We start from the raw sequence: 16,531 nt of genomic DNA, 5'->3' as shown, positions 1-16,531 counted from the left end.
TTATAACAATGCGAAATTATAACTCAATTTTACAACTAAACTGGAAATGTGTGAGACTATTGTAGGATTGTGTGATTTTAGTGTAATTCCATAATTTTGGATTGAAAATGAAAATTTATGATTCTAAAAAGAATTAAAAATAAATGAAATCTAAAAGATCGTAATAATAGTATTTTATTGTGTTTTTTTATTAATCTAGGATATCCCGGAATAATGGAAAAACTTAAACTAATTTTTAGTGAAAAGTGCATAGCAAGAATAAAGATTTTCTTCATGTATGCAAAATGGGCCTTAAATTTGGATCTATATCCGTGTTGATGCCTATGAATAATGTGACTTAGTATCTTATTGTGATATTTTTCTTCTAAGTATGTATGTTTTGAGGAACATGAAAGCATAAAATTATCCAACTGGTACAAATGACATTGTCGTCTAATAATAAACTATAAGAATGCAAGATTACACGAGTCCTAGACAAATCCTAACTACTACTTTGTGTGGTTATAAAATTAAGGGTTAATTTGCCAAATAGCCAATTTTAGAAGCATAATTAAAAATATGACAATGATTTTGACATTATTAAGTCAATAACATTTAGCTCAAGTTTAGTCGGTTATACCCTCTTCTGGTACAAGTAACCGGTGAATAAGTCACGTAGATGACGTTGAAGAAAATAAGGTATGGTCAATATTTACTGCACACTGTTGAAAATGAAGACACCAAATCCATCCACATCATTTACGTAACTACTTCATATGTTTCTTCGTTCAGTAAATCTGTTCACGAAAATAAATTACTCTTACAATAAATAGTATATTCCATTTACTTTTCACAATTAAATCGGAATGTTATATTCCATATCATCAAAATAGTATAAAATATTTAACTATATCATAATCCCTAAATAATAAATTTGATCTCAAATCCACAAACATCTAAATAATAAATCCTAAACTATAATCACTAAACCCTAAACCCTAACCAGTAAACCTTAAAACCAAATATAATCCATAAACTCATATATAAACTCTAAATCTAAATCTAAAGTTTGAATGCTAAACTTTAAACTGTTATCACTAAATCCAAAACTCAACCTCCACTTTCCAAATACTAAACCCTAAATCATAATCACTAATCCTTAAACCCAATTATAGACCATAAACCCAAGTATATACCCCAAACCCAAATAGAATGTAACAAAATACATAGTATAATATATAATGGTGAACAAAATAGAACACTTTTTATTAATCGTCAAATGGAACGATATATGGTAGGGTCACTAAACCCAAACCTTAACCACCACCTTCCAAATACTAAACCCTAAATCCTACTCATTAAACCATAAATCCAAGTAGATCCCAAACCTAAATAGAATGAAACAAAATATATAGTATAGTACATATCGAGAACGAAATAGTATATTATTTATTAATCGGCAAATGGATACATAATAGAGTCATTAAACCCAAACCTCAACCCCCACTTCCAAATACTAAACTCTAAATTTTAATCACTAAACCCAAGTATAAACCTCAAATCCAAATAGAATGGTTAGTACAAATTGGGGAACAAAATAATACATTCTTTATGAATGCTCAAATAAAAAGGTACATGGTAAAAAAAAATAGTAACAGACTAATTCACATTATATAACATGAACAGAACACTTATAATACATATTAGTTTATATTTCTATTCCATATGCATATAAATAGAATAGAACATAATGTTAGAAAAAATGTTTATCTTCTCCGATCAACTAAAGCAGTACAACTACCAGCTCCAAAATCAAAATTTACAAGTGTTTAAGTATGGTCTTCACGAAGTGTTGAATCTCGAAGCGAGAAATTACTCACAGAGATGTTACGTCCGAGTTCAGAAGCCGTGAATCCTTTGTCTCCCATCTCCAACAAAGGCGTCACAATCGGGCTGGTACTCCACAAACGTCGCCGGTGATATACTCGGTGATTTCCGTGGCGGACAAAATGGAGAAGAAAGCATTGAGCTTTCACAATTATTATCATTTACAATTTGTGTCAAAAGAAAAGACACATTTACTTCTCTAGAATAAACAAAAAATAATTTATATTTATTTTCTTTCTGCAGGTTACACCGGTTGTATACAAGGGTAAAAATGTATTATTACATAATAGACATAAAGTATATTGGTATAATAGGGCAATTGGTCACTGAGTTAATTATAATTTTTTTGGATGTCATACAGTGCAATTTCCCTAAAATGGGTATAAAATTAAATATGCTTCATGTTTAATTACTATTCAAAAAGAGAAGGATGACTTCACACCTAAGCAAGTGGAGTGGCTTGAAAGCATAATATCTAAAATCAGATCAAAAATCAAAATAATTGAGATACCAATGGTGGTATGTTTTGGCTCTATCAAAAGAGTAAATAGTATGTTATGAGATTACTCTTAGATTGTTCTAACAAACCATTTTGAACTTTTTAGATTTATATAAAACCATAATTGACGTGTATTAAAACAAAGTGTTTTGTAGTGAAAACCATATTTTGTTGATTCTATTTAAAAAGTAAGATTCATTTTTAATTTTAGTAATTATTTTGTGGAATAGGATAAAACTAAGGCTGTGTTTGAGTATGAGCCCATCAAACATGTGCTTCAGGGTCAATTTTGTTAAATATACTTTAAGGGTCAATTTGAAAAATTATTGGTTGGTTAGGTTTTATTAAATTTGTTGACACATTTGATTCTTACTACATAATATTTTTACCAATATTATACCTAAGGGCCAAAAAAATATTTTTTGGCTTCTAAGCCCAAAAAAATTAGACACGGCCCTGGATAAATCATGACAATGGTAGTGAGAAAAGAATACGACAAAAATTCATGCATAAAAAGAAAAATATGAAAAACGGAATAGATTATTATAAGAATAAAGAAAAAAAACAACTCATCTAAAATAAAATAGTTCTAGATTTGAGAATAATATAACCTAATCATGAAAATATGAGTTTTTAGGAAAATTTTACCCATGTTTTTAAAAAGAGGTTATCACCCTAGTTTCTCTAAGACTAATCAATTTTTCAATAAAAAGTTATGTTTTCTTCCAAACTTGATATATTATGGGCTGGGAGTTTAACAACTATGGTTCTATACTTCTATTCGTTTATTTGTTGTTATTTGTTGTTGGCAATTGCGGTTTGCAAATGCGATTTGCAGCTAGGGGTGGGCACTTTACCCGATATCCGAAGTGGCACCCGAACCCGATCCGAAAAATCCGAACCGAAATCCGAACCGAAGTTGCAAAATACCCGAACGGGTATTGAATAAGGAGAGATTGGATACCCGAACCCGAACGGATAATACCCGAACCCGAATGGATATCCGAAGATAACCGAATATATGTATAATTAACCTTATATTTCTAGTTTATATCTCTAATTTTATATAAAATATTTATATTGATACTACACATACTTTAAGTTCATATGATATACATACAATTACGGAAAAATGATTTGCTACTCACTTAAAATGCATGTCAAGTTTTTTATTTCAAAAATTAACAAAAAGTTACATCCAAAATTAAAAAAAAGTAACTAAATTAATGTCTTTTTAGTTTTAAAATGTTGTGTCCAAATCTATTAACCATTCAATCTATTAAAAATAAAAAAATAGTTAACTGAAAGTTATATTTTTAAATACAACAAACTTAAGAAATGAAAATTTTAATTTTTTTTTCAAAATCTAAATATCCGAACCCGATCCGAAATAACCGAATCCGAACTAAAAATACCCGAACCCGACCCGAAGTACAGAAATATCCGAACGGGTTCTAGACCTCTATACCGAAATATCCGAAAATCCGAAATATCCGATCCGAACCCGAACGGGTACCCGAACGCCCACCCCTATTTGCAGCAGTGATCAAATATTGCTATCTATTGTTCGTTTTGTTTGTTGGTTGGTTGATTTTGTTAAATTAGGTATTGTGCAGTTAGTTGTTTTGTTAAATTAGGTGATTCTAACCTAAAATTAATTGGTGTTAAATAGATTCGATTAATTATACATCACTTAAGTATTTTTATATGAATTCGAAAGTGGATATTTTTTCAATATTTTATTCGAGAAAATAGTACATATAACCATTAATCTCGACATAATCCATCATATTCCATCTGAAATAATATATTTTTTAACTATTTACAGGATTAAGTTTTCTTTGGATTATCAGTTAGTGAATGATTATACTACTTTTCAGGCCATATTAATGGATCAGAATATCGATTATGGTTCCGATATCATGTTAAGTAAAATGAGTTTATAACTTAAAACAATTGATGGTAAATAGATTGGTTCAGATCTTTATATATCACTTAAGTTTTCTCATATATTTAATGTATTATCTAAAGATCAGAAGGAGAAAGGATTGAAGAAGAAGAAAACCTTTTAACTTTTAGTGTTTATTCAACTTAAGAAAAATGTTACAACGTTATTGTCGTTATATACACAAAACTTGATCTTATCTTCTTGCAAACGTCAGCACACATTTGCACAAGGGTTGAGAGCATCAAATCTGTTCGATGTCTTGAAACCATGAGCTGGTATTGCCGTACTCTGACCACACTTTGAGCGTGCTTGAAGACTCTGATATTTGGTCTTCATTACCGTTATACAGTCATCTGAAATGGGCTTATTCTCCTTCTGATCCGATGGCCCATTAAGATGAACTGAAGACTCTCTTAGAACTGGAGTCTCTGAGTCCTTAGGTCCTTTACACCCCCTCAAACTTAGTGTGAGAGGAACTGACACACCAAGTTTGGACCTGAGCTTGAAGAACGGTTCTTGAGGAAGTGACTTCGTGAAGATATCTGCTAACTGAAGTGATGCAGAGATGTGCTTAACTTCCAACTTCTTCAAAGCCACTCTTTCCCGAACATAATGATAGTCCACCTCAAAGTGTTTCGTACGCTTATGAAATCTTGGATTTGCACTGAGACAGACTGCAGATAAGTTGTCACAGAGCATCAGTGGTGTTACTGTCTGTTGTAGTCCCAAAACGCCTAACAAATTCTGTAGCCAAGCTACCTCAGAAGCCGCCAAAGACATGGTCCTATACTCTGCTTAAGTGGAGGACTTTGAGAGAGTTTCATGTCTTTTGGCCGACCAAGATATGATATTTGAACCAAGGAATGTGCAGAAACCACCAGTAGATCTTCGAGTGCTTTGACATCCAGCCCAATCACTGTCACTATAGCAGACCAGAGTTGAATGTGCAGCCTTGTTGATGTTAATGCCCGTCTCAACTGTGCCTTTAACATATCGCAAAATTCGTTTCAGGAGCTGAAAGTCTGAGACACTCGGCATGTGCATCTTCGGGCATATATAGTTCACTGAAAACTGTAAATCTGGACGAGTCAAAGTGAGATATTGAAGCTTACCGGCCAGACTGCGGAAGTAGCTAGGCTCGGGAAACAACTCATCTTCTCCTTGCAGCGGATGTAGTTTAATAGGTGGCGGAGTAGGTATAGGGGCACAATCCTGCATTCCCGCAGCCAATAACAGATCCTTAGCATACTTTGATTGGTTTAAGAACAACCCTTCATTAGTGTGGTGAACTTGAATGCCAAGAAAGTAGTGGACATCACCCATATCCTTCATGTGAAACACTGTATTGAGGCTCAGTAGTAGCTTACTGATCAATGTATCATTGTTTCCTGTTAACAACATATCGTCGACATACAAGAGAAGATATATGACATATGTCCCATGATGATACACAAAGAAAGAAGGATCTGAGAAGCTACACTGGAACCCAAAGTTAAGAAGAAAGTTACTGAATTTATCAAACCAGGCGCGAGGGGCTTGTTTTAAACCATAGATAGCTTTTTTTAGTCTCCATACGTAGTCTGGACGTGCCTCATCTTCAAAACCTAACCCTCTCTTAGAACTGGAGTCTCTGAGTCCTTAGATCCTTTATTATCTTCTAATTCTGTTGATGAATCGTAAAATGTGAATTCACGTCTGTGAAAAATGTAACACTTCAAATTATTATTCATAGATCACTGATTGATATACATAATTCCAAGATCGAGATATCTGTCATGGCACACTAGTAGCATTAAGTTCTTAAAGTTAATTAATTATTGGTAGTATAAATACATTGAAACACACAAATGTTCTGTAATGTTATCTGTCTTATTCAGATCAATAACGAAATGCTGCAATTTTATTATTATTCTTTTGCTACACTGCTATATTCCTGGAAACGTGAATCCCCTTTTCCGTATATATAATATTCGTACATGACAAAGACAACGTGGTCGTCTACTCCCACTGCTTTTTGGTGCAGATTCACGTGAATGTGTGATCTTTGTAGATTATTTTACATATACATAATTTACTACGGCACTATACACTCATTCATACGAGCATCTGCATAACACAGCATTCGAGAATCATTTAGATTAATATATAATATTATAACTTAAGCTGTTCATATAAAAAATTGGCCTACACGTAGATTCTATAAGATATGGTACTGTTTGAGAAAAGTTACGTGTAACTTTAATCTGACCAAACCAAACCAAACCAAACCAAACCAAGTGGTGGTACTCTAATTACAATTTTTTCAAGATCTGATGTGTATCTACATAAGTTCTAGGTTCGATTCTCTCTGATAACTAAATTATCATTATTTGGTCAGTTTGAGTTTCGGTTCAAGTGGTTTAATAGTAGATCGTAATAGATGATCGGTTCACCTTCTAACATTAGTTGGAATGTATTCCAAACTCGAATCAGACAATATGATAGTGAGTCCACTCTGTAGCATTGAGCGCATTCCTCTTGAGACCAATCGAATTAACAATAGAATTTATCAAAAAAAAAAATTAAGCTAACCAGCTGGAACTTATTTATAACAAGTATTTAAAATTATTATTGAATTCGTAAGGCACCTTTTAATTTACAGTATATTATATGGGTACTTAATTAGTTAGTTAATTAGTTAGTTTGAGAAAGTTGTTTTTCTAATAATGATTTATTGAAAGATACTTAATTTCATATCAACTAAATATATTGGCTTATCTGAAACAAACAAATTTCTTATTAAATGTTCCAGGGTTCGAATATCCCATCCTCGTGCGGGCATTGTCAACCCTATGCGACCAAAATATATTTTCTATTAAGTTAATTATAAATAACATTAGATGAAATTTGTAAAAGTACTTTTAAAAATTTAAGATAAACAGAGAAACATTTTGTAAGATCATTTGCAACTCAACTGTATAATACTGTTTTAGTGAAGAAACATCTCCAACTCAACTACAAAAGTCATATCATTTTAGTGTAAAGCTACACTATCACACTATATTTGGTGTGTTACTGTTCACAACACCAAACATTGTTCATGCACTAATATTTATAATCTTAAACACTATTCATTTACTTTTATTAATAAAATATTAGTTTAATAATTATTAGTAACAAAATAAATATTATAAAATAATAAAATCAATATATAAAATCAATAATTACATATACTGAAATAATTTATTTTAATTTATTATTTTCATATTATTATAGGTTAAAATTGTAAATATTTATTTAAAAAAAATAATTATGTATGATATATTTTTGTTCAATAAATTTTCATAACAAGTTTTGTTTATTATTATATATACTAAGTAATATTAATTTTAATATTAAATAAAAATACAGTTTGGTGTAAATTTTGGTGCGATGGTTGGAGAAGGAAAAATATTTTGGTGCTAAAATTATTTTAAAATAGTGTAGTTTTTACACCAAAATAGTATTATGGGTTAAAAATGCCCCAAGGGATCTGATAATTTTTCGTGTCTAAGCTCATGTCATAAACAATAAAAAGTCATGTACATTATTTCAAAATTTTATTTTTATTTTCTCAAAGATAATAAGAATTGTAAACGAGTTTAGATTAATTACGAGAAATAATTATTTCATTATTAACTTGTTACTACAGCGCCACTTGGCGATACAACAGTCCATCACAGTTCACACTGATCAAAGAGAAAACCAACGTGTAATTGATTTTGCTCTTGACTCATCAAACAAAGACACCAATGCTGGAATCCAACGAACTCACAAATTTCTCCAAGTCCAGATCGTCATTCCAAGAATCAAGAAACTCCATTTCATCAGCTATATTAGCCTCCGGCGAACCCTTAATCTCTCCGGGGACGGCATTTTCGTAGCTTAACATACCCTTTAACTCCTCCATAAGACCAACATGATCCACATTCGTATACATATCAGAGATCTCTTCGTTGCTAAAGAACTCGGTGATATCATCAGACAAAGAACAGTTGTCGGAGAAACCGGAAGAAGTCGACGTATTGGTCATCAGACCTGCCGTTTTGTTGAGCAATGTCGTGGTCGAATTCTCAACGTCGACGGAGTTTTGTGAAACGTCGGCGACGATTGTGGAGTTTCCTATGATGATTCCGGTTACAAGATCCCGGTTTAAGTCGACCGCATATTTGCTTGCGACGCGGTTAAGAACCCGTGCTGAACCGGAAGAACTGAGTTTAAGGTTTTTTGGTTCGATACCGGTTTGATCGGTTGACTTGATCGGTTTGTGAGTGGTTGGATCGATACCTTTTTGCTTTAAACGCTTTTTAAGATTTGTGTTCCAATAATTTTTAATCTCGTTATCAGTTCGTCCAGCCAAATAAGTTGCGATTGCGGCCCACCTTCAATTATATTCAACACCATAAGAAATATTATACTCCATAAATGGATTAAATACTTATATATTAGTATAATATATAGTTCTAAATTACTAATTAATTAACTAGTACATATAAAGTAATAAACAAAAAAAATATTCTTACTTGTTACCCTTAAGAGCATGAAGTTTGATAATAGTGTCGTCTTCTTCAAGAGTAAACTCTCCTCTTTTGATATCGGGTCTTAGATAATTAGCCCATCTAAGTCTACAACTCTTTCCGCATCTCTTCAATCCTGTATACATTTTGTACCCACATTGTAACATATATGTACATATGTAATTAAGAGACAAACATATGATAATTAATTATATATAATTTTTCTACTAATTACCAGCTTTTTCCGGGAGAGTCCGCCATCCACCTTCACCATGTCGTTGAATATAAGCAATAAGCTTTCGATCTTCTTCAGGAGTCCAGGCTCCTTTCTTTATTCCTTCTTCTTTGCAACATGGTGTTCTCACCATCTCTGATTCTTGATTTTATTTATTTATTATTAGTATGAAAACTAAGTGAAACCCCAGCTAGAGATCCTATCAAAGGAAGAAGTACTCTTTAATACAATGTTTTCTTTAGTAAAATTAAGAAGAAAGGAGATTGAAGAGGTTGACTAGGAGAATTTAATAGATCGTCTGATCAAAACCAAAAGACACCTGAAAATTGTACTCACTGAGACACTTTTTTGACGAGGAACACGTGAATCTGTTATCATTATATATCGGATTTCTAAAACAAGAACCGTATTACTTTTACTCACTCTCGCACAGATTATAGTATGTAGAGATGCTCTTATATAGTATAACTAAAAGAGAGAGAGAGAGAGAGAGAGAGAGAGAGAGAGAGAGAGCTAAAGAGACGTACAGCATATGATTAAGACTTAGTTGACGTAAAAGGAAATAAAAAAATTATATTTCAAGAGGAATGGTTGAAATTAGACTCTTGAAATTACACGTTTATTTTATTTTCTTTTCTTTACAGAGTCCACTGAGTCATTGGAGTGTAGTGCAATGTTTATAAAATTGGATGGGTCGAGCATCTGTCAGACATCGTAGTCACTAGTCACACAGAGTTGCATACCGATGATACTGTTCTGATTCTCCTGTCCGTATTATTTTGTTTCTTCAGAGAAAAGGATCATTGAGATTTGGGTAAAAATTTGATTGATTTCTTGGAGATATAATGGTCAATAAAGGTGTGCAACAATGTTCAAAAAGATAAATATAAATTAATAAAGGTGTGCAATAATTCTATGCAATTCATTCATGCAAACTATTATAACTTTTATTACTCCCTCCGTTTTTAATATAAGTCGTTTTATAGAAACTTTTTTGTTCCAACTGATATGTCGTTTCCGGTTTTCTATGTAAAATTTATTAATACTTAATATTGTCTGACCAATAATAATATATCTTATATTTTTCTATTGGTTGAATTGTGGTTAGATAAATAATTAATGATGTTTTTGTTTAGAAAATATAAGAAATTAATGATTTTCTTAATTTATGTGCATAAATGTAAAACAACTTATATTAAAAAATGGAGCGAGAATATTATTTCTCTTTTACAAAATATTATATTAATTATATTATTTATATATAATAATTTGCGCAATTAATAAGTCATTTTATTTATCAGTAAACTATAAACATGCTAAATTATACATATGTCTTATTAATTGTACATGACTTAAATTTAGATGATTTGGTTAAAAGGATTTTAATAGCAATACATGACTCATTATCCTTTCAAGATTTTTTTTTCAAATTATATATAAATAAAATGTAAATATCATATATTACTTAAAACCTTGTTATTCACAATTTTTTCTGAAACTGAATTTGATAATGATATATAAGCATTTTTCAAAAAAATAAGAAGTTATGATTTTAAAACCCAAGTTTTAAGTGTGAGAATATTTACTTCAAACGGACCTACAGTTTGTTTTTTTAAAAGCACTTATAGAAAATTTTCTTTTGTGAATTAATATTTCAAATATAAAATAGAGTATATTTGAATCTGAGTTATCTCTTATATATTAAAAGAGAAGCATTACAACATTTGCGTGTTGTCATGTGTCATTACTATAATGATTTTTAAATTTTTTTAAAAAAATTAGGTTGGTCCATCTAAATATATATTATATTTTTTATTAATCTAATCATAAAATTAATTAGTAATCTAGAAAATATTATTCTTTCTTTCGTTAACAAAAGCAACTATAAAATTTACTAATATGACTAAAGTATATATGACTATTAATGATTTTTAATAATAAATATTTAATAACAATTTGTGTATCCTCTTCTTTTTTTTTTAATTTATATTATGATAATAAATTAAACTATTAAATAACTAAAATTAGAATTTTGTATATAATGTATTCTTAAAATTTTAAAAATGAATATAAATTAAAAAATTATAGTTTTACATTGAAATTGTTTTTGGTCAATGGTTTAAATTTTTGTTATAATAAGATACAAATAAAATCCTATTATTATAAAATTTCATTTGATATATATATATATATATATATTTAATATATATATCTATTCTAAAATTGTTTAAATTAAACTATATACCATATTAAAATATAAAAGTAATTTAATTTCAAAATTTAAGAAATATGTATTATACTTGAATTGATAAAAAACTAAATATTTTACAATTTCCATTTGATCAATTTATTAAAACATATTTTGCATATGTTTTATTATTACTTAAATTTTGTTTTCATCCTTAAAAATTTTATTTAAAATATTCATAAAATATTGTGTTCCGCACATGGCTCAAGTTATTACATAGTTAGAGATTATAATGCACATATGTAAACTATAAGGGAAATATTATACAAATAAAAAGACTACCGTGAAGATTCATGTGGTTTGAGTTGGCTTGCTTTTTATCCCGATGCATTAAGATGAATAGACCCAATTCACAGCAAAATAATCTAAAATTGATCAACTCACATTGTTCTCGAAGATAAGCTTGAAAAGATTACAACTTCATCCACATATTTAGAGTTATTTGGGTTGTATAATAAATATATTTGATCTATGACATGTATCTACTCTTTAAATTTTTGTATATTAAATCAGTACTAGAGTTTGATCCGCGCATCCGCGCAGATATTCATTTTCGGTTTGCAAAAAAAAATATTTATCTTATATAAATGGTAATATATGTTTTTAAAATATCTATATCTATATATTAAATAATTATTTAATATATTTCTAAACACGATTATTTTAGAATTTATAATGAATAATTTTATTTTATTTTTTGATCAGTCAACTGTTACAACCCTATTTTTAAAATATAACTCGTGTGTTCGTGCAAATGTATTTTTTATGGATCAAAATTTTAATGTAAAATAAAATGGTTATCTATTTTTATATTTGATTTATACGATTAAATAATTCAATATATCATTTAAAATTTTGTGGTTTATATTATGTATTTTTCTAGCACTTTTATGTTTTTTAGACGTAGTTAATATACCAAAATAAAAAATAACCATCCCGTAATAATAAAATCTTGTTACATTTTTGACATTGATTAAGTATAATTTATTGTTTACCCAGATTATAGAAAATATTTTTAAATAAATAAACATAATTTATTATACTTTATTTTAGGAAAATGCATTAATTAAACTATAAAAGATAAAAATACTAAAAGGTATGTAAATTTAATACTTCAGTGGCATTCAAATGTAAATAACTTTGAAAACTAAGGAGTAATTTATATTTGTACTTCTCTTTTAATAATAGGGATAATTACTACATATATTATGTTCCATATGTCTATTAACTGGTTTTGATTAAAAAAAAATCTAACCATATCATACAAAATATAGTTGGGGTTTTTGCCAAAACTAACCCACAACTTGATTTTAATCACAAACCTATACCCAAACTTGAATCAAATGCAAAACTAACCTAAAAGCCTAGTGAAATTACAGCTCAGCCCCTTGTGACCAAACAAAAAAACAGAAGCCATTTTTACGAATATAGCCCCAGTAAATCGTCTGAGTCGTCTGAGATGTTGGAAGTCGTCTGGACGACTGAAGTGTAAGTCGTCTGGTACCAGTTTATTTTAAAAATAATTTATAAATCTTGTAAAAAAATATTTTGATGCGTAAAAAATAAAAATCAAGTAATTATAAACAGTTTTAACTAATATAAATTAAGATATGATAAAATTGATTTGTTTTGAAGATAGATGAGTGAAAGTAGTGAATCATGAAATACTTTGGTTTAGGAGTTTGGCAAACATATGTTGTAGTATTGTATGTATTGTTAGGGTTAGATTTTGGAAAACTAAAATATTTTTTTCAAAAATTAGTTTTCACCTATATGTGTTTATTTTTGTGTATAGTAAACACTTTTCAAGTTTGATTTGGTTTTATGAAGTGTTTAATTAGATAATTAAGTTTAGGGGTTATGTTTAGGGTGTGAAAGACTTATATTTCAGTCGTCTGTTGAATAATTTACCCGGACGACGTATATTTTAGTCGTCCAGACGACTTGTAAGTCGTCTGGGAAGTCTTCTATTTTAGTTTCCCGCCAAAAATATTTAATTTCCCGCTAAAAATATTAAACTCTTCTGGACGACTTACATGTAAGTCGTCTGTTTTAATTTCTTCACCAGACGACTGAAATGTAAGTCGTCCAGGAAGTCGTCTGAGTCAAAAATATTTAATCTAATTGGATTTTTTGTCTCCCTATAAAAATAAAAATTTACACATTCTCTCTCCTCCTCTCAAATGGCTGCAACAAAAATCTAATGTTCATCATTCTAAAACTCTCCAACCTCTCTCTAATCTCTTTGACTTGAAAACACCAAACTTTATATGAATTTTTCAGTTTTGTCTCATGTATTTCTTAATAATCTATCTCTTTTGCAGATTTTTAATCAAATGGTACTCATCTTCCACTAATTTAGAGGTAGATCTATTAATTTTAGATATGTATTTTTGTGTGTTCTATAAATGTAGATTTATCTAATCTTCCACTCATTTTCTCTATTTTTAAGTCATTTGAACGTTTTTGGATATGCAGGTTTTTCAGATCTGGATTTGATGTGCAGGTTTTTCAGATCTGGAAGACTTCTGGGACGACTTACCTGTTAGTCGTCTGGAAGTCGTCTGGAAGTCGTCTGGACTTCTTGGAAGTCTTCTGACAAAGTTTTCTGGACTTCCAGGAAGTCGTCTGGACTTCCAGGAAGTCGTCTGGACTTCTAGGAAGTCGTCTGGACTTCTAGGAAGTCGTCTGGATTTTTCTGAGCGTTTTGGTAAGTTCTTATGTCTGATTTTTCTTTATTTGGTAACTTCTTGTTGTATAAAGTTCTTACTTTTTTCCCAAACTAAAACTCTCCAAACCCACTCTAATCTCTTTGACTTGAAAACACCAAAGTTTATATGAATTTTTCAATTTTGTCTCATGTCTTTGTTACTAATCTATTTTTTTTTTTTGCAGGTTTTTAATTAGATGGTACTCATCTTCCACTAATTTAAAGGTAGATCTTTTATTTTTAGATATGTATTTTTGTGTGTTCTGTAAAGGTAGATTTATCTAATCTTCCATTCATTTTTTCTGTTTTTAAGCCATTTGAACGTTTTTGAATATGCATGTTTTCCAGATCTGGATTTAATATGCAGGTTTTTCAGATCTGGAAGACTTCTGGGATGACTTACTTGTTAGTCGTCTGGAAGTCGTCTGGAAGTCGTCTGGACTTCCTAAAAGTCGTCTGGACTTCCTGTAAAGTCGTCTGGAAGTCTTCTGAACTTCCTAAAAGTCTTCTGGCAAAGTCGTCTGAACTTCCTGGAAGTCGTCTGGACTTCTTAGAAGTCGTCTGGACTTCTTAAAAGTTGTCTGGTCTTGTCTACTCAAGTGGAATCCAAGCTTGTCTTTGTAGATGAATGATCTATAATAGTTTTGTTTGTGGTCTGTTTTGTGAATTGCATGTATACTCTTTTAGTTGTGAATTTTTTGTAAAATCAGTAATAATGTTTTCCAAGATGTATTAAATGTGGTAACAATGTGTTTACACATTTACAAATCAATGAAATAATAGACTTCAATAGCCTTTTTCTTATCTTTGGATCTCTCATATGCAATAATAAACTCCAATGGCCTTTTTCTCATCTTAATAAACAAGAATGTTGGTAAGAGATGGAAACAAATAATAGTAACTAGTCAAAGCATATCATATTTTTTATAAGTTTGCATTGAAAAACTTAGTCAAATTTAGTAAAACTAAGGGAGAGAACATATTTTGTAAATATGAGTTTTACATATCTTGAAGTTACTTATCACTCTTAAAAATACAAGTTATTCAAAAACTAACGTAGAAGACTTAAAAACTAGTGGAGAAGACGCGGACGACTTCAATCTAAGTTGTCTAGACGACTAAACTATATGTCGTCTGGTCAACGCAGAGGTTATTTTTGCAATTGACTTTGAAATCTGTTATTTCGGACGACTGAAAGTTAAGTCGTCTACTATTGTTTGGTTAAAAAAAAACTCCAAAAAAGCTAGACGACTTACATTTCAGTCGTCAGAGGTTAGTTTTGCATTTGACTGGATTATTTCAGAAGTTTGACTTTTTGGACGACTTACATTTCAGTCGTCTAGTGAAAATTAAAATAATAATATTTTTTTAAAAGTAGACGACTTACAGTTAAGTCGTCATAGGTTAGTTTTGCAATTGAAAAAAAAAACTTCAAAATTTAATTATATACAGACGACTTATAATTCAGTCGTCCACGAGACGACTGAAATGTAAGTCGTCCAGGATTTACGAGGTTTGACCAGAATCTCGGAAAAAAGTCCTGGACGACTTACAATTAAGTCGTCTGGTGGACGACTGAATTATAAGTCGTCTGTGTATAATTAAATCTTGAAGTTTTTTTTTTCAATTGCAAAACTAACCTATGACTACTTAATTGTAAGTCGTTTACTTTAAAAAAAAATATTATTATTTTAATTTTCGCCAGACGACTGAAATGTAAGTCGTCTGGGGAAGTCAAACTTTTGAAATTATCCAGTCAAATGCAAAACTAACCTATGACGACTGAAATGTAAGTCGTCTAGGTTCTTTGGAATTTTTTTTGAAACCAAACAATAGTAGACGACTTAACTTTCAGTCGTCTCAGGTTACAGATTTCAAAGTCAATTGCAAAAATAACCTCTGCGTTGACCAGACGACTTCCAGGTAAGTCGTCTACTGCCAGACGACTGAAAGGTAAGTCGTCTACAGCGAGACGACTTCCCAAGTAAGTCGTCTGACGAACAGATCTGGAAAAAAACTCGATGTCATACCTTAAATTGGTGAGATAAGTTCCTTAGCATACATAAGGCTTCTCCAAGCACACAGAATCACAAACGAAAGTCACCCACCCATAATCGTTAGCTTCTATGACTTTATGAACCATAAAAATTTTAGAATCAAAATCTTGGGTTTTTTTAGCTCATTGTGGAGAGAAAGTGAGAGATATGTTGTGTTTAGTTCACAAGAATGGAAAAAGAAGAAGGGTAAATCGATTTTGGGAGCATTAAGAGCTTCAAATTGGTTGTTCATGGTGGTTGTGGTATTGATGACAATGGCAATCTTGTAATTACTTGAAGATGATGAGGGTGAGAGAGTAAAAATGTCATTTTCGAAAAAATAAAAATAAAAAAAAATTGATGGCATTTTCGTAAATTATATGAACTTGTGGGGTGAATAGGGCAAAACCAATTTTCAAAAAAAAAGGAGGTTAGTTTTGTGTTTGACTTTAAG

General features: G+C 30.4%; 2 protein-coding genes across 2 annotated transcripts; both read right to left on the bottom strand.

Moving 5' to 3' along the window:
- Positions 1–5,108: 5,108 nt before the first annotated feature.
- LOC108869621 (uncharacterized mitochondrial protein AtMg00810-like) lies at positions 5,109–5,636 on the bottom strand. The gene has a single exon (XM_018654298.1). The coding sequence runs from the start codon at positions 5,634–5,636 to the stop codon at positions 5,109–5,111; it is 528 nt and encodes a 175-aa protein (XP_018509814.1).
- Positions 5,637–7,878: 2,242 nt separating this feature from the next.
- LOC103837354 (transcription factor MYB34) lies at positions 7,879–11,138 on the bottom strand. The gene is made up of 3 exons (XM_009113714.2): positions 9,084–11,138; positions 8,855–8,984; positions 7,879–8,713 (listed from the first exon to the last, which is right to left on the bottom strand). The coding sequence occupies exons 1-3, from the start codon at positions 9,214–9,216 to the stop codon at positions 8,068–8,070; spliced, it is 909 nt and encodes a 302-aa protein (XP_009111962.2). The 5' UTR covers positions 9,217–11,138; the 3' UTR covers positions 7,879–8,067.
- Positions 11,139–16,531: the final 5,393 nt, after the last annotated feature.

This window comes from Brassica rapa, chromosome A09 (assembly GCF_000309985.2).
Source record: "Brassica rapa cultivar Chiifu-401-42 chromosome A09, CAAS_Brap_v3.01, whole genome shotgun sequence".
Taxonomy (NCBI): Eukaryota; Viridiplantae; Streptophyta; class Magnoliopsida; order Brassicales; family Brassicaceae; genus Brassica; species Brassica rapa.
This window is presented reverse-complemented; position numbering and strand designations above follow the sequence as displayed.